This window comes from Augochlora pura, chromosome 7 (genome assembly GCF_028453695.1).
Source record: "Augochlora pura isolate Apur16 chromosome 7, APUR_v2.2.1, whole genome shotgun sequence".
NCBI classification, from domain to species: Eukaryota; Metazoa; Arthropoda; class Insecta; order Hymenoptera; family Halictidae; genus Augochlora; species Augochlora pura.
The window spans coordinates 35,057,245-35,076,448 of NC_135778.1; the positions used below are offsets into that span (position 1 = coordinate 35,057,245).

General features: G+C 44.3%; 2 protein-coding genes across 6 annotated transcripts; one reads left to right on the forward strand and one right to left on the reverse strand.

Annotated features, from left to right (window-relative positions):
• The first annotated feature begins 15 nt into the window (after positions 1–15).
• Positions 16–12,712, forward strand: LOC144473216 (uncharacterized). 2 transcript variants are annotated; one of them, XM_078186891.1, is made up of 5 exons: positions 16–1,478; positions 5,922–6,009; positions 8,417–9,451; positions 9,863–10,199; positions 10,506–12,712. In XM_078186891.1, exons 1-5 carry the CDS (start codon positions 925–927, stop codon positions 10,760–10,762), a joined length of 2,271 nt encoding a protein of 756 aa, XP_078043017.1. In that variant the 5' UTR covers positions 16–924; the 3' UTR covers positions 10,763–12,712. The 2 variants fall into 2 exon arrangements, with proteins under 2 accessions (XP_078043017.1, XP_078043018.1); XM_078186892.1 differs by having other exon boundaries at positions 18–1,478; positions 9,863–10,145.
• Positions 12,319–18,895, reverse strand: Mib2 (E3 ubiquitin-protein ligase mind bomb 2). Of its 4 annotated transcripts, none has more exons than XM_078186888.1 (12): positions 18,574–18,895; positions 18,264–18,403; positions 17,624–18,084; positions 17,437–17,552; positions 16,981–17,372; positions 16,536–16,911; positions 16,203–16,470; positions 15,803–16,129; positions 15,355–15,718; positions 15,081–15,289; positions 14,762–15,009; positions 12,319–14,694 (listed from the first exon to the last, which is right to left on the reverse strand). In XM_078186888.1, exons 3-12 carry the CDS (start codon positions 18,052–18,054, stop codon positions 14,378–14,380), a joined length of 3,048 nt encoding a protein of 1,015 aa, XP_078043014.1. In that variant the 5' UTR covers positions 18,055–18,084; positions 18,264–18,403; positions 18,574–18,895; the 3' UTR covers positions 12,319–14,377. The 4 variants fall into 4 exon arrangements, with proteins under 4 accessions (XP_078043014.1, XP_078043013.1, XP_078043012.1 ...); XM_078186887.1 differs by having other exon boundaries at positions 18,485–18,895; XM_078186886.1 differs by having other exon boundaries at positions 18,264–18,895.
• Between the last annotated feature and the right edge of the window lie 309 nt (positions 18,896–19,204).

Genomic DNA, 19,204 nt, shown 5'->3' on the forward strand with positions numbered 1-19,204 from the left:
GTTCGTTGACCGTTGATCGATCGGAGGAAGCTCGGCCGGGTCTGGGAAGTGGGAACCTATAGCAGAGAAGTCCGGGTCCGGGCATCCGGGGCTATCGGGTGTTCAGTTGCCGGTCGCAGGTCGCCAGGGTTCGAACGGTCGAGGGGTGGACCCTGTCTACGGTGTGTGCGGGTGTGTGTAAAGCGAGATAACAATAAAAGAAGATAGACAGACGACTCGGCAGAAGGAAAAAGAAAGAAAAAGGAAGAGTCGCATTGCTGTGTGCCTGTAGAGAGTGACTAAGAAAACTGGTGGCAGTGCGACACGACCACGTCGGAGCCATAAGTGCTACAGCTTGGATATTTCTCGCGGAATCGATCGAATAAAAAAAGTGGTTCAATACCCAAGCTGTTCACGTCAAGACGCATTAAATCGTACGATATACGTTCTTCACATCTGAATAATAATTCTCGAGTTGATCTTTGTCTTTCTCTCACTCCTTCCTCTCTCTCTCTCTCTCTCTCTCCCTCTCTCTCTCTCTCTCCCCCTTTCTCCACCTATCTTTTCACCGTATTCGTTTCTCTTTCTCCCATTGTCTGTCTGTCTCTCTCGCTCTCTCTCTCTCTCTTTCACCCTGGTTCCCCTCTCTTTGTCGTTTTACGTATCTCTCTGCGTGTCGTTCCTCATCGTGTGCGCGTTCCTGAAGGCACCGTGATTGGACCTTCTCCGACACTGCGCTCGTGCATCGCAAACGAGCGCGTCTTGGACAGCCTAGGACGCCGGGAAGCAAGCACAGGTACAGGTGCAGGTGCGGGTGCGTGTTATACGGTTGGTAGTGGGCGAACCGGAGACGCGTAAGAACCTGTAACGCGAAAAGGAATTTGAAGAAGTACGGGTTGTGTGCGAGAAGTCGACGGTGAAGGTGTCGGTAACAGTTGTGGCAGAATGGACGGTAGCTCAGGTCCGCCGTCGGACGTGACGACGGCAATGGGAACTGAGAACGACGAAGGGTCGAAGGTACGGGTAGACAGCAACGACTCAAGCATATCTGCCTCCGGTACACCGTCAGGCACGTCCACCGCTACTACGACGACCTATTCTACAAAGCAACCGGAGTATTGCGGCCAGGGTTTGATAAGGGCCTCCTCTGCATCACCTACGCTGCCTACGACCTCCTCGTCTTCGTCGCCGTCGTTGTCTTCCACCTCCTTCGTCTCGTTCTCCGCTTCCTCCTCATCATCCTCCTCCTCCTCCTCTTCCTCCTCTTCCTCCTCCTCCTCCTCCTCCTCCTTGTCGTCGTCACCGCCGCTACCGGGGTGTGGCTGCGTTGCCGCCACCGTCCTCGAGCCTGACGAAATTACCATCAGCATCACGCCGACCACCGGTGGCCAGTTTGATCTCACTGTGGACCGTACTGACACTATCGAAAATCTTAAGAAAATTATCTCGAAGAGGCTGAAGGTCGCGAAAGAACGCATGTGTTTACTACATCGTGAAAGGTTGGTACATCTACATACATATATGCAGACACGCTCGCATGTATATCGATGATTCTACTTCACATACCCATTTCATGTGTGCGTCCCTTACGTATTTCCCTTTAATCATAATCATTTGCTTTTTTGTAATTGAATGAGACTCAAAACGGAGTTACAAAGTCTTGTTACAACCAATAAGACGCTTCGCTTGACCACGCGGATCTTTTCGTTCGGATTTTTCTCACAAACCGGTCATGTAGAAGAGAATTAGGCGCAGACCTCGCCCCACGCGCTTACCTCTGGAAAGAAGAGAAAAGAAGAAAGAAAAAAGCAGGATTGGGTAGGTGAATGTGTGCGTGATCGTTGCTGGTGTGTGCTCCGAGAGCTGGAAAGATGAGAGAGAAAGAAACGAACACACAGCATCGAACACAGACACACGATGAAAAGTGCGAGCAAGAAAGATAGAGAAAGAGAGAGTGGGCATAATATTCGTAGGCGTCGTGGGGGCCACCGCACGGACTGTGATCCTCCTCCTTCATGCGAGCACGCGAGAGAAACATGGTGGAGCGGAAGGTTGGCATACCATACTCTTGGGAGTAGGATGTGGTGGAGGTGGTGTAGTAGGTAGAATATCTCGGGAATCGCGTTCCCGTGAAGTGGAACGGTGACAGCCCTCCGCGGTGAGAGGTAGAAGAAGAAACAGAAACAGTTGGATGGAAAAGACGACTTCGTCGTCGCATCAGGGCCGGCTATTCCCGTACGCAATACATCCCTGGAATTTTCTCTTTTTCTCTTCGTGTCTCCTCCTCACCGTCTCTTCCCCTCCGTTCTTGGTCCCTGGGTCGTGTATCTCGAGTAACGATGGCTGCAAAGTGCATTCCCTGATTTTCAGATTATTCTATGCTCTCTCAAGAATATTTCTCTTTGATTCTATATAGAGCAGATTGCACGAACAGTAGACCCAATTACCTATTGATGAAGGTTTACGGAATTGTATATTTCAATGCTATCCATTATATTCATTTAGTCTGATCATCGGTTCACTTGAGAACCGCTGCGTCGTCGCATGATTGGCATTGCTTCTAAAATTTGCAACGAAGAACGAATGGTCTCTACCTATCACCGCTTGCTCCTTCTTGAGCACCGGGCCAGTTTCAGGCGCAGGTAGCACACACGCTGGTTGCTTACCTCGTATTTTGTACATGTAAGCGTATGCGTCTATCTATTATGCGTGCGCTCGTCTCTCAGACTGCCGGTAAACGGCACGTGCGTGTGACGGATAGTTCGTCGGTGTGCGTTTAGTCTTTCTTCTCTTCTCCTCTCCTCTCCCCTACTCTTCTCTCCTTATGCCTGTTTTGTTCCATGGTTTCTTCGGACACGCATGCGTATCGAATGAAACGTAACTTAAAAGGCGAGACTGTGTTAGTGTTACTTCGCCATGGAAAAATTGTCACATCTTATCAGCACTGGTGTGCTTACGCTTACCTCCGAATTATTCTTCAGATTTTGCAGTTGGCGAGGGGCTCGCGCGATGCTTCTTATCGGTTTACTTGCTGAGTGAGCGACATTTGATCAACTATGGATATTTCAGCTGTCCATTATGCTTTTTCTTGGTATATTGCAAAACCAACAATAAATTATACATTGTTCACAGAGGTATTTTGTTGTGCACAAGAATGCATTATGATGGCTCTATTAGTATACACTGCACTCCAATTGTTCTTATAAAGTGTATTATATGAGCTGCATGTTTCCTTTAAAAAGAAAAAGAAGCCTATTTTCGATCACGTTACAGTCTCACCTTAAAAGTTTCATACCGCTATTTAGCGTGTGTCATCATAGGTCGTATACTATTTAGTCATCCTCATTGCACGTACAAGGAGTGGAGTTTTTTTCTACTTGTGCATTTATGTTGACGACGGTCATCCGTCGTGGACTCGTTCGAATCCTTTGGGCAGTTCAAGTACGTTTCGACAAAGCAAGGTCCCTGCGAAAGCACACGATAAACATTGCTTGATCCCATTTGCTTGTAAATTACTTTGCTGAAGTACGGACCTGTTCATTGTCGTTCGGTTTTGTTAATTGGATACATCTTTTCTTTACATACAAGTGGATTAAAATCCTAGTAACGTGAGTTACATTTTCCTTGTTGTAAGAGTTATTATTTACTGACATGTGTATTGTTTATTGATCACATTTAATATTAATTTATAGTGACTTTCTAAATTTATTTAACGTGTATTTTTACTATTTTTGCATGTATAGATTATATTTTAAGACATAAGTCAAAGTTTTCGAAAATTTGACTTATGTCATTACGATTTTGATTCACTCACATGTAAATATCAGCGTCAGCTGATTGGCGACCATGTTGCGTATTTGCGTTTTACGTTTCTCGAATTTGGAGTCTTTGACCGACTGTCGAGTCCTGGTTCCCGAATTGATACAGGCAAGTTGATCGTAAATATTTACATGTAAATACGTAGGTAATCTTAAGAATGGATGACAAAAACACGTCTTCAATTATCAGAGAATATGTTCTGACCAAGAGAATGGAACGGCTGACCGAATTTGAAATAAACAAGCAATCAAGATGGCGGTTTGACCTCAAGAACGATATCAAGCTGAGACCAGTATTTACAGTATGGTTAGCCATCAATGTCCTTGTTTTTTCTTCCTTCACGTATTTAGATCTATCGTTTGCAGACATTGTTTATTCTTAGAACATTCCTGTGGCTATGTCCTTCTTCCCTTCCTACTTCTTTTTCTCCCCCACCCCGTTCTGTTCTCATTCATATCTGCTCGGCGCTTAAAATATACATAGTGTAGAGAATTAAATGAGTCAACAGAGATTCAGTTTGAGAAAGCATAAAAGCCGTGCATCGCGTGAACCAGAACCTTCACGAAAACCGTTATATTCGTTCCAGTCTGTTCAAATAACTCCAGGTTTGAGATATTGAAAGTCTCGGATTTCAATTTCTTAATGCTGCAAACAATTGCTAGATGCCTCTTTTGTCGCAATTTTATCTTTTATTGATTCGAAGCAATCGATCTTGTATCAATAATCTATATATTAATCGATGAATGCGCCGCATTCAGGGTTATGTTCGCCCTATGTTCCTTCCATTTATTTTCGTTTAAGGCCACAGACATGAATATAATAGACGTCGGGTTGTGGAATCGAAGCTCGATTCATACAAACATTAATGACAGAATGTCGAGATTTTCGCAATCGTTTCAGCGACTAGCTCCCGATACTTTCGAACGTGTGCCAATACTTTGACAGGACTAATCGTGTAATGATTCGAGGAAAGGTGTGGCGGGCAGGTAATTGGTGCTATTTTTACCGGTAACGAAGCATCGTAAATAAATTTGAATCGGCCGTTACCCTGCGGTTGTATAATCTAGACTGTGTCCCTCTGTTGCATGCTACACGATAGCGTGACGCTGATCGGATCTGCTCGTCGAATAGGTGTCGGCAAATATTGCTTATCTCGCCTCTATGTTACTGGCATTGTGTCCGTCGTTCTTTTTTCATTCTGCATATAAAAGACAACGGAGAAAAAGCAAACCTTTGTATTTTTAATTCCATGCTGATCCATGGCGTTGTCACGATAACCAAATGCGGAGAGAACACGACCATGCCATCTACTGCCATCTGCGTCGAACGTCGAACAAATGAGAAAATCCGTCTTCTCTGTTCTTTACGTATGCACTGTAGTCTCTGTTGGAAATTCGAACGAAATAATTTGACGTGTGGAATTTCTAATGGGGCATTACACTGAAAACAGCGTTGACAATCGAAAGTAAAAGTTAACAGATCACGGATACCCGTTCCTCTCGCTGTACACGTTGTAACGAACAAAGAGACCGTGCGAGGGGTAGGGGGCGTGATCATTTAATTATAAATATTTTGCAAGCTTACCAAATGAAAGCTGAAATTTCTGGGAAGGAAATTACACAATTTCCGGGTCATGCTAAGTCAATATTAATTTCTCGTGCGCTGTTTATGGCTTCGTGCCCCTTCGTACCGTTGGCTATAGGCGATAGTACCGCTTTATCTGGCCGGTCTAATCTCGACGATCGTGCCGTCTCCGTTATCATCGTTCTTCCTTTTGTTTTCCGCAAGATTACGACGAATGACAACCTTCAATGTCATCGAGCTGCATCCTCCTCGCCTCGATGACCATAACGGGTTAATACTTTCAAATTTTCAAAAGGTTTATACACTAATCTTCCAAATATATTTTGGCGGGCGACACTTAACCATGATTCAATTATCCCTTAAAGAGGGGTCGCTGCAAGGAAAATTCCTGCAGCGTTGCGAACGATAAGAGGCAACGCCTCATGCGAACCGGTCTTATCTATCCATTGTCACGAACGCGATGAGATGTTGTTGCTATTTAACATAGTCAATCTTATCGCTGTAAATATGCAACGAAACCCGTTCAATATCTGTTCCAGGCTACTACAAGAAGGAACTCTCAAGGAAAATCGTTTACAAGATGGCAGTCGACTCACGTTACTGCCGAACGTGGAAACCGGCCTGCTGGTAAGTTGTTTTTTCCGTTTCTTACGTACACAACGGGTAAAAAGTATTCGATCATCGAAATTCTTTAGAAGTTTTGTATAAATGACAGGCAATGCATCGTTAACTCTTTCATCGTATTCGTTCATATATTATTGAACAAACGCTCAAATCATTCTATTAACAATCTTAGATTTCGATTGAAAATTTTCTGCGAGATTCCTTTGCGGTGTTATTTTACCGTTAAGATTCGTTTAAAAAATACAAACTTGGAAATGGGTGGGCGTGCAAAGCTGAGAGGGGGGGGGGGGGGTGTCCCTTCGTGAAATTCGATATTGTAGATTGATAATCGCGTCGGAAAAACACGAGCAGCAAGCGTCGACTGTTCCAGATTGCGTTTCTCTCGTGTGTCCCGAGTCCGTGATCGAAACCCGGTTGCGGCTGTCAAAGAAAACCGTTCGCCGTCGCGGAGGACGCCTCGAAACAGGAATTCTTACAAGAATGGTGATCCGGGCGAACGCCGTTAACTCTGGCTGGCTGTTCGTGTATGATCGGGTCACTTGGTTTCTCGGCCATCGTATCGTCTCGGCTGCTTTAGTTTCCGGTACTGTGTTATGTCAGATATTTTTCTTTGTCCATCACGCAACGAGCAACGGATTTACAATCGGACGCGCGTGCCCGATCATTCTATCTGCGATCACGAATTTTAGTCTAACTCAAACAATCCATCCGAAGCGAGAAATTGGCGGGAAATCGATGCGAAACAAGAAAACGCGTTGCTGCGCTCCGTGACTGCGTTCGATTACTTCGATCGGTTAGCATAACGGTAACCTGTGGCTAGATTATGAATTATTTTATTTAGAAGACTTTAAAGGATTTTCCATGGTAAAATTCATGTTTGCCCTCGGTTCCCAAATGCGTGCATATGCGCGCCATCTGTAGGCATTTAAACAGAACTTGAACGTTACCTGCCAGTGGTCAAAGTGAGGACTTTAATACAAACACATTTGGTAAGGTCAAACGTTTTTGAGCTGCATAGTGCACGACCTTTTTACTACAGAGTTACATGTTAACAGGTTATATGTGTCGCAACATCTTGAACTGTTCGTTTTGAAACGTTAAGAACCATGTTCGATTCGTTCATTTGGCGATTTTGAAGAATTTCATAGCGTTGTGGTATAGCTCTATTTTTCTAGTTTAAGGGTCCAAGTGAAAATCGATCGTTATGCAGGTGGAAAACGAAGAAGAAGGCGTAGTAGAGGCGTTACGGCGTTAGGTCGGTAAATAGGTTGAAAGTTTGATATGCAGACCGAAACAACGACTCGAAAACATTGCTCTCGGCGGGAAGTTTTATCGATCGTCGTATAGAAACTCTGCAGACGGAACAACCATCGCACGTCGATCTTTTCAGTTATCTGTGGGGGGAAGACGTGGGAAGCGTATCCGAAAGCTGCATGAAATGATTATTCGATGCACCGTCGTGTCATTGCGGTGATTTCGTACGGAGGGTGTTCCTACGCATCGAACCGTTAAATTACGGTAAGCGCGATTAATTGTCGCAAACATATCGTTTTCGTGTATGACAAAGTACAATCGTATACAACAGATTCTATTCTACGTTTATTCGTATTGAAATTTGAATAGGTAGCGATTTGAGGAGAACATTTAATAATGTATAATTGTTTACAGCCAGGTCAAATCAGATTAACCGAATCCTTCTGTAGAAATACTTTTGTGGGCCAATGTGCGCCCGTCGTATCTGAGCGTCGACACTGCGAGGGCGTGTATTGTTTGAGTTCGAGAGGGTTAAGGAAGCATTACATGGCCGAAACGGGTCAGCCGTTGTCGCAGGTCCATTCACCGAAGCCCAGATTTCCCGACGCGTGGCAAGGCAAAAACGGTGCTTGGTATGAACGCGTGTGCGAGCAAATCAAATTACCGAATATACTGATGACCGTCAGCCAAAGGAAGTCCGTTAGGTGTACCGAGGGATAGGCTAGCTGTGGCTAGGTACGGCGTAGCGAGGGTCTGAGCCGTGGTTCCGCGAGGTTTCCTCTCTTCTGCAGGTCTTCTCGCGTTTCCATCTCTCGTCGTAGGCTGATCGATTCCCCGAGCTCATCTTGCACGTTCCCCGAGCTCATCTTGCCTGATTCCCTGAGCTCATCTTGCCCAGCGGATGAATAGACCACAAGGCAGAGACAAGCCTCTTTCAACCCCGGTTACGTTTCATCAGTAGTTTCCTTCCAATACATTTCGAATAACGCGCTACGGAAGAATTTTTTTAAAAGGATCATCTATTCAGCGTCTAATCCGCAGCCAAAATATTGTGTTGCTATGGTTTCTTCTGCTAGAGATTATCATGATATTAAAATATATTGATGCAATCATCGAGCGCGTGTGTATTATTATGTACAAGAGGTAATGCTTTCAGGCGCAGCGACCGGAGCAGAGTGTGATGCAAGCGTTAGAGAGTTTAAATGACTCTCAGGTGAACGACTTCCTCTCTGGAAAAGCACCTTTGAATCTGACGATGCGGCTCGGAGATGACATGATGTTGATACAGCTGCAACTGTCGACGGTGACGCAGGTTTCACCTACCGCTAATCAAACCACTGGGAACAGCACCGGTTTAACCATCGGCAGTTCGAACGGATCGAATTTGCCCTCTAGCCACGTCTCGACATCATTGCAAAGCAGAAGGTCGACGCTTCTATCGGGTCGATCGGCTAGCAATGCCTCGACTAAGCTACAGAACGGAACCTCTTCTACGAGGACATCGTCTTTGATCAGCAGCCTGGTGTCGGCGATGCACGCGGCTGCCAGCTTGGCGACAGCCACCACAACCACCAGTCCCGTTTGCTCTAGTAGAGCAACCACTGCCTCTTCGGTGTCTTCGTCTTCGTCCTCGTCTTCTTTCTCGGCACAGTCAGTCAATCCCACGCACTCGTCGTTCTGCGGCGGGCAGTCGCAAACAGGCAGCCGCACCGGTAGCAATCACGGTTCCGCATCGGCCAACGGCAACACCGTCCCCTGCAGGTCCTGTCTTCTCTATCATCATCACAACCACCATCACCACAGTCACCACCACCTCTATCACCATCATCACCATCATCACCACAATAGGAACAAACCCGCCGCGACCAACCTGAACACCTCTCAGTCGTCTACCACCGTGGACCACACGCAACAATCTACCTCCGCTGGTCATGGATGCTCGGAAGCGCCCTATGAGATCACGCCGCCGAGGAAAAAGCTCTGTACCGCTCACCACCATAGCCAACAGTCCACCAACATCACCGGCGATTCCTCGTCGAGGAGTAACGTGGACAATGGGGAATCGAGCCCGCAAAGTCCTACCTCCTCCTCTTTACCCAAGCAAAGCACGAAGGCCGCGGTCCTCGACACCAGGGCACTCGCAGAAGCATCTCGCAATCTAACGCAAAAGCTGAAGCAGCTCTCCTCTGAGGTACTCACCTCGCGGGTCGACCTCGCAGAGGTATACATTGTTACCGATGCCAGTTCCCCCTGTGTACCATTATTTCGTATTTATTTAGAGCAACGATCTACATTAAGGTCCTAAGAGTCTCTACCGTTGTCTAGGTATTCAAGGACGTAAGGTTCTAATAGATTTTACTGTTCACTGTAACTTTAACTATGTTATAGAGCTGCTAAAGGGACGAATCAATGAAGATTCTCTTAGGTCCTTATACGTGAAAAATATATCTTGTTTATTTCATATGAATTATCAATTAGATCAATTAGATTTCAGAATGCATGTTGATGCGATTGGAATGTCTGTAATGATTAGTTGCTTTAAATCGTGATGTCAGCGTTTATTGTCAGGTAACTAATAAGCACGTTTGTTGTTCGAGCACAGGAGAATGCGAGACGCAGGCAAGGTATAATAATAGAGAGTATGCACCACCACGGAAAGAGCGTCTACTCGGGCACATTCAGCGGAACCTTAAACCCGGCGCTTCAGGATAGGCACGGACGCCCAAAGCGAGACATAAGTACTATCATTCACCTACTGAATGACTTGCTGTGCGTGAAACCAGGTACCACCGCGGGTTATTACAGGCATCACCATAGGCATTCCAGTGGCCGTCAACAGTCCTCGTCATCTCCGACCTCTACTGGAGCGACAACCACTGTGAACGGTACTTCGACACCTATCGGGTGTCACGACTCATCTTCATCCGGATATTCCACCGGTATTGTATCTCGCAGGATACCACCCCCGAGAATATCGAATAAAAATTGTTATAGTCATACTTTCTACAATAGAGGTTCAGTTTGTCCGATTAATGCTGAAACTTTCAAAAGGAACAATGCCTTTTTGTAATTTGTAAACAGTCACTGCCTGCTATTTGTATCATTAAGTACCTTTTACCGGGGGTGATATCAGAGAGAATCACAGCCATAATCGTTTCTGTTTCGGCTAGAAATGATGCGGAATGTGGCTCTCGTCGGGATATTGTGTTTTTCGTCTATCTTCACTTGGCTGATTTTCCCAACAGAGGAGCTATCGAAGGAAAATGAAGCAATGAAAGGAAAGATGAGACGCCTGCGTCTTGTGATGGAGGAACTACGTGCCAGGAAGAAAGCGAGGCGCCAAGCAAAAGCAGCGCCCTACACGACCCAATGGTCAGCGGTGACGCCCGATCCAGATCCAAATCACGATCCAAACACCTCAAGCACTGCAACCACAACTGCAGCTGAGCCGCAGAACGAGCCAGAGTTGCAACCTTGCAGCCCCGAGCCAGTCGTCGCTTAAGTTTGGTTTATATTCTTCGTCGTAAATGCAATGAGTTTGTTTGTTTGTTTGTTTCTCGTTCGTTCGTATGTTTTTTGTTATCGAATTGCACCGATTTGTTTAATCGACGGCAGACTCGACCACTTTTGCGGTTGTTTCGTTTTCGCATTGGATACCGAGTACCTCGAGAGTCGAGCTGTTTTTCATATCTTGTTTATACCAGTGCGTCACGCGTAAAACCAGCAATTATATTCGATGTGATGTCGATTCCGGAAGTTTGTACAAATTTATATTTTTGTAGAAGTCGAGACTCAGCAATGTAGCAGTTGTTTGGAAGCAATTGTAGCAGTGGTTCGCGCGTTTGTTAGCATCTTGATTTCCCTTGCTGATCAATTGTATTTGAACTTTCCGGCAAATGGTTTCACGCTTGTCGCTCGGTAGTCTGTTACGGTCGTTTTATATATTTGGATTATATGCGATGAAAATAGGAAAGGTGGCTCGTCGGAGTGGAGTATAAATTTTAAGAGAAACGCTGAAGAGGTTGATACACATTGTACGACGATGAGACAAATATACCTTCGGTTTTCCAAGCGGACGCATACGCTTGGATATGTTAGATTGTATAGTTCGCTAAACAGCACCTCGAGACTCACGAAACCGACGAAATTTAGCAATATTAAACGCGACGGGATCCGTGCATGCCTAGGCACGATTATAATTATAGAAATTTTAATATTAGCGGAAGCGAGACTGCACCGTTTGCGGTCCACTATATAGCGGAGAGTGCGAAGTCGTTATGTAAAAGTGATTGAACCCTATTCGCGAGAACAGTGTTCGACTATACTCAGGACTCGATCGTAGCTGACAATAATTGCACTCGACGAACGGACACCGGTGCGACCACTATTGTCCACTCTATTCGATCGTAGAATAAATGGCGAAACGCCAATTATTCTAAATTGAAAGAATAATCACATACAGGTGATCGTAGAAGAATCGTTTGTCGACAGATGCCTCGATAAATACGAGAGATGACAAAATGGTAAAAGAATGAAACAGAGGATCGTTGGTTCGATCGGTGAATCACGATCCCGTCGACAACTCAATGGCAACTCGTCGGCGTGTATAATCAGATTTTAGCAGATGCGAGTAGAATTTAAAACGATCACAGACCACTTTACGAATCGCAGGAAAGACTGTTACTAAAACGGATAAGAAAAGCAATGTTAACACACAAACACGTACTCCGTCGATCAATAGGATTTGAATTCTTGCGGGAGAAGAATGGTTTCCTTTTGTCGAGTATAAAACGCGTTCGCTTTTGTCGTTTCCGCGGCTGTTGCCGGGAATCGACCGATCCTCGTCACGTTTATTGTACATACAAAGAAGTGCACTTCGTGTTTTGAACAAAGAAACAAAAAAAGGGTGAGAAAACATTGTGCTTTTGCGTATCAATACAGTGGAGCCCGTGAGACGGATCGGTTGGTTCCAGCCTCAACAATCTCATATCAGTTTTTGGTATATGTAAAGAAACAAAAATGAAAGATTTTAGAACAGACAGGATTTTTCACATGAACTAATTGAGTCGTAAAAATATGATAACAAGCCTTGGTCGTCTTTTGTATCCCGAGGATGGCCAAATGCCACGTCTCGTTCTTCAACAAGGAAAGAGGAATATAAACACAAAGCACGCGGATAAAATGGTCCTATAGTTAGAATTAGATAATCTCCTATCGCATGGCTTCAACGCCGGACATTCATTTAAGTTTCACTAGGGTACTAAATAATATGATATCAACTAATGAATAGTATATTGCGTTAGGTTATTTAGGAGAGAAAAAAAAATTATTATTATTACTATTATTATTATTATTATTACCGCTACAGTTTTGCAAACTGGCTCAATATTGTAATGTATGATTAATGAATTCTATCGAGTACCAAAATAAATAAGATTGCTTGCTAAGCTAAGGAACGGAAAACAAGAATAACAATGTTTAATAACGTCTGAAGCGCGACGAAGTCCGTTCAGTTTAGCGTCTCTGTTACATTATTATTTGCTGTTTTCAACTTTGCCTTTTCAGTGAAGATGAGGTAGGTTTCTTAAATAAGGCGACAAGATAAAAGAATTATGTTTTCGATTGAGCACAGTCAGTCACGAAATTGTGCAAGAAGATAATAAGTTTTAAATGTTTCAAAAGAAGAAAAAGAAGAAGAAGAATGAACTGAGATTTTGTACATTTAATGAACTGTATACGTTTTGTTTTTCCTTGTAATTCATAAGGAGATGTTATGATTTAAGGCGGTAGAAGGTTGTACGAAGTTCCGGTTGTTCTTATTTTCTTCAACGTTGTTTATTTTAAATTACGTTTCCGATCACGCGAAACTGTAGAAATCGATTGACGCTTAAAAATTATGCTGCTATAGTTTATATAAATATTAACGAATTGTTGTAATTACACGCAAACACAGACTTCGCGACAATACAACCATTATATTACGAAAGAAATCATCATTGTCCTTTCAACGAGCCGATTGCCATCGCAAACATTTCTGACTATCCCAACAGATTGTAACAGGCGAATGTAATTGTGCAATTCACTTGAAAAACCATAACACGCAGAGAAAAGTTATCGTCTTCATCTTCTAAGTTATGTGCTTTCATTGCAAATATTTTTCAATGGAACAAAATTTGTTCGTTCATTGCAAATTTGTACTGTAAACTATCCGTTTCATCGTGGCACATACAATAAAAAAAGAGTATCCTTAATGGTACTCGACGACCGCTTTTTATTTTCTTTATTCGATCACAAAGAGACTATAGATTACTTCGGTAAATGTATCGGTTCCTTTTCATATCTATTTACTTTTGGCTATGGGGCGATATCCGTTGATATCTTTTACGACTTACGTACGTCTCTTATAATTGTTAAAATTACAGTATCGCTAATGTCACATTGATACTACATATAAAACAATAGAAATCGATCACATATTCTATAATCTTTAACAATATACATAATGTCTCGTGAAAAGGTATGTACGATATATACGAAAGCCTGTAATAGTTAACGCGTGAACTCTACTGTTAGCATGATCGCCCATTCAGAAGGACAGTTTCCGGAGTATTATTTTCTGTCCAATAAAGTGGCGCGTTTCAGTACACGATTGAAAATCCTTACAATGTACTTGTATTTTCAAAATTATGATAAAAAATGGACGGGATTGCAACAGGCGAAGCGTCGTTCACTAGAAAAAAACGCGTTTACCGTGTGTCATTCAAATGCAACCGTGTGCCACTGTCTATGAATCTGAACATTTGACATAGTTTGAAGACGAAACCGAACACGTGAAAATAAAGCTCGGCGCGTGTCCTGTGTTTACATTGGCCTCGTGATATGTTCGTGGATATCGTTCGTTTATGATGTATGGCACGACGCTGGTGCAGTGAGAAGATTCTTTCGTAAATATTTTTACACTACAAAAAAAAAAAAAAGAAAAAAATCAAGGAAATCTGTATATTTTGGCAGTTGAAGTTTTGGGTGTTTAATCTTTTTACACTTCTAACAAACGTAATTTTGCCATCAGGGAAAAAGATTTGTTTTCTCCCCTTTCCTGGTCACGTTCATTGATTGTCTAATACAAATTGATTTTTTTTGTGATTACTTTGCGACACATGTGGCAAGTTTTCAACGGATTCGCGCAATGCTCGCAGGCTCCATGACCGCAGAGGAATGCGACGTTGCGACGACGCTCCATGCAGATGCTGCACATGTTGGCTTCCTCTAAGTCGGCTACCCTGGTCTCCAAGTAACGTAAACGCTCTAAATCCTTATCTTTTTCTCTCTCCTTCTCCTGATTCTCCTCCTTTTTATCTCCAAATGCAGCATCCTTCACCTTGTCGTCCGGCTTTGCCAAGGGGATTTCTGCAGCCGCCGATTGACCCTCCACATCTGTGCAACACATGGAATGATTATTTCAGATTCAACCAACACCGTTGACAACGCACCACCGTATTACCTGGAATCGCCTGCGTGTCGGCAATTCCATGACCGCAATGGGCACAGTTAATGATCGCGACGCTACTACTAGGATTTAATCTATCCCCATCGTTGATTGCGTTCGTTACTATACCTAAACAACCTTGACACTCGGTAATGTCTCCAGAACCGGAAATGCCGCCCTTCCTGGGGGCACGCACCATCTCAGTCTGCGACGCAGGATCCGTTTGGTACATTGAAGTCTGCGAGGTTGGGGGATTCTCTATCCTGCAGTGCAGAAAGTATTGTTTAAAACCTGTTTTACTTTGACTTGCTTTATGGATGGTTAGCTCACGTACTCTAACGGGGCTCTGTGGCTAAATTGGTAGCAGCGCAATAGATCTGTGTACGGTGCGAGCTGTGGATCCGCTTCCAATAGGTCTAAAGGTGTTTTACTCTTCGAGTTTCTCGCGTGTTCTAGTAGACTGCAGCTCCTGTCGACGCTCACTAGATAACAAGCTAACGCTAGTTCTGTCTTGATGCCTTGTCTAGCCAAGTTCTGCCATGTCTGAAATAAAGCATGTGTTAAAAAGGATGTTTCACTGATGTGAAGAGCGCAGTAGTAGAACTCACAGCATAAATCAAAGGCGAGTCTCGACAACTCTCCGGCGTGGGGACAACATTCGTTTGATTCGGACTCTTCACCACAGCGATATGCAAGACTGTGTCACCGCTGGTGTCCGTACTGGCGATGTCGGCATTGTGATGCACCAGCAGCTCCACTAGGGCCCAATGACCCTGAGACGTGGCCAAGTGCAACGGTGTCTGGCGACGATTGTTACGCAAATCCACTTTCGCGTGACCACCATTTTGGGAAAGAAGTATTGCCGCAACGTCCCTGTGGCCGTTCAAGGCTGCTAGGTGGAGCGCCGCGAAGCCATCTTCTTTCTTCACGTCTACCAGATGCCTGGCTCGCGTAACCAATTTCTCAGTTGCGCTATACGAAGAAGAGAAAAAATAAAGACTATTCCGCATATACTTCAGAAACGGGAACGCACTGCATACAGCAATGTATACGTACTGAGCATTGCCCTTCAAAGCAGCGTGATGTAACACGTTGAAGCCACGCTTGTTCTTTAAGGTGAAGTCTACCGTTTCGCACGAACAGAGTGCATCGATGATATCCAGAGCGTCTTTTCCTATGGCGTCCTTGCCGATGGCGTCGTGCAACGCGGTGTCGCCATACGAATCTTGCAAATTAACGTCACAGTGGTGGCGTAACAGGACTTTTACGCACTGTGCGTGTTTCTTGTTAACAGCGACGTGCAGTGCACTACATTTGCCATTGTTTACTGCGTTGATAGGTGCACCGCGCGACAACAGCAACTCCATTATTTCTGGCTGGTTGCTGTAAAATAGATACAATTTTTCAGTTGGACTCCGTGAACGTTAATGATGTAATTGTTACATTTTGGACGAACCCGAATGCAGCGTAATGAAGAGGTGTGTCTCCATCCTCGTCCACTGCCCGCAACGAAGCACCCGCATCCAAAAGGAGGATACAGAGATCTCGTTGACCTTGATGAGCTGCGACCTGTAGGCAGGTCTTTTTTCCACCACCGGGACCACCGGCTCTTGCGTCTACTCTCCCTGGATATTTCTTCAGGAATTCCTTAACTGCAGATACCCCTGCTTCTCCTCTTACTGCATCTCTCAGTAGTTTCTCAACCTCTGTGTCGACACCCTCGTCTAGAGAAATTATGGATTATAGTAACCATAGAAATCCAATCGGTTGAAAAATAGGTCTGACATACTTGACCAATTTCTGCCTGCTTCATCTGGGTTAGATGCAATCTCGGTTCCAGGAGGAACCAGAGTGACGCTCATCTGATTAAACGTCCACGTGTGACCATCCAAGGCTACTCGCAAGTCGCCGTCAGAATATATTTTGATCACTTTCCCTGTCTTTCCAAGAGCGTTCTTCATGACGTCTATCCATTCGCCGTGTCCTCGTTGGTAAAGTTTCACGGCGGATAAATTGGTTTTTACCCGAACTATATCGCCTAGGGAAAATGTATCTTTACACGTGACCTTTGTGAGTGCTGCTGGATGGAAAGTCCACCTATTATTGCATTCCTCGAATTGCACGCGAACGTCTCCTTTATCTGTGATCCGATGTACCTTGCCAACCTGGACGTGATCATAGAAATTAGGTGATGGAATGACCGAACGCGCAATATATTCTTGTCTGATGTATACCTTCCCTATGTATTCGGCCATACGTGGATTCCACCCACCATGGCCTTCCTGCATCTCTTTCAAGGTATCTACGTCGACCAATACTTTGATTTTATCTCCAACGTTGAATGTTAAGTTAGGAGATGGACTAGACATAACGTAAGGAATACTACTCCTGGTTGGGGTCGAGCTGTTTCCGTTTTCGGGTACAGTTAGTATAGGCTGGCCAAGCAAAGGAAGATGATCTTTATAGTATGTGCCGCTTGTGGCTTCTTCCACGTAACTTAGGTCCACGCAACCTTTGTACCCGAGTCTGTACACGTTTGTGTTGCCTGTGGACCAAGTTACAGTTGCCACGGAACGACTACTTTCATTATCCCAGCCACGTATATCCATGACTCTACCAGTTTTTCCTAAAACATAGAGTAAATCAGTTGCATAATGGAACTTTACTGTTTCATAGAAGGTTCTTAATACCTGACCCTCCGTCTTGGTTTCCCCATTCCCAGTCTGGACCACGTACAACCTTTGCCCCGATAAATATGCCCTTCAAAGGTATTTTAGGACAGCCTTTTCTCTGAGTTAGTTGGACCCTATGAAATCCAGTATAAATTAATCCTGTTAACTATGATTAAACAGTTTGGATAATATCTAAAAGACCAACCCCACAGAGTTAGCCGTTTGAAATCTTTGGAATGTGTGACTCAGGTCGTGTACATCGGCCATGTAGCACTGAGTGCACAGGTCGTAATCTGGGCAATGAGCACACTTCCATCTGATACCGATTATCCCGTGTCTTTTACATCCATCACAGATAATGTTGGCGTGTTTAACACCAGTGGCTGCATTGTCAAATACCAAGAGATCATAAGCCCCTTGGTATCCGATTCTGTAATTACTTCTAGAGCCATGGTCCCACTCAACAATGACCGTTTTGTCCGGAGTTCTTTCCAAAGGATTGGGACTGGAAGCTGAATTGCCTGAAGAGGGTGGCTTGCCAATTTCTACAACAGTTCCAGCATGCCCCTCTCCACCATCTTGGTCATCCCATTTCCAATCTCTTCCACGGACAACCCTTAGACCAACTTCTAACATCTCAGAGTCCCCTGAATTCCGTATGTGACCCTTCAACAATTGAATTCAAATAGAAACGTTTATCGCTTGTTGAGACAGTTTATTGTTCACGCGATTAGTAGAATAGGTCGTTAAAGATTGAGTAGACTGTGAAACAATAACAAGACAGGTCGTTACGTTGTGTCTTCTTCCTGTTTGTATCTTGTTTTTGATTAACGCAGATGACGTACCTGAAACGGTCGACTTTGACACGGGATTTCTTATGAATCATATGCACCCGTGCGACATTTCACGTAGCTCGACGAACATTCTCTCGGAACGACGACGTAACAAATCGAACGTGCATCAATACGAACGCTGGAGGACATGCCTGGTAATTCAACGACATCATTAGTAAAGATTACGGTGGTTCATCCTGATAGGATTCTGTGCCCGTGTCAACGATCGTAACCTCGCAACGAGCTCGGTGAAGGCGCCTCTTTCGAGCGATGGCCGAGCTAATGGAAACTAGACACGAGACCGCGAGACGCGTACTTTTACCTCTCGGCGAGGGTGAGAACGTTTTCACAGATTCGCATCCTTCGATATGGAACACGCCTCGGTTTAATTATTTCGTTGACTCCCGCATTTCGGGATTTCACAGTAATTCATGCACACTCTGTTCTTTCTTCTGTACAAACGTACAAACATAAACTATTCACTACGACCACGAGATCCACGTTAGTAGGAGTAGAAGGTCCACGACCTCAGTCGAGCCCGACTAAAGGAAAACACTTTTCCTCAAACTCGACTTTTCTAATCACGTTTTCCGCGTTTCCTCTGTGCGGATACTCCTTCTCGCCGAATCGGAATCATTATTCGCGCTATAGAAAAGCGGTTGCGAGGGTGAGACAATTGGATGATTCTGACAATTTCCGGCACGAATCATCCGTTCCCGAGGAGAGAGTTTTTGTAAAAGTCTGAATTTTCTGTCGTCGAAGGCATAATATGGTCGTTTTTGCGATTAAAAAGTCCAGAAGAGATTCCCAGGAATTTGTTCACAATCGTTTCTCGCATATTTGAGGTAGAATTAATTGGTACGAAAAATTTTCGGTTTCATGTTGTAATATTGAATTTTCGAACAAATGATTGATGCCGATTCTCCTATAAGGCGCAATACCAATTGCGGCAC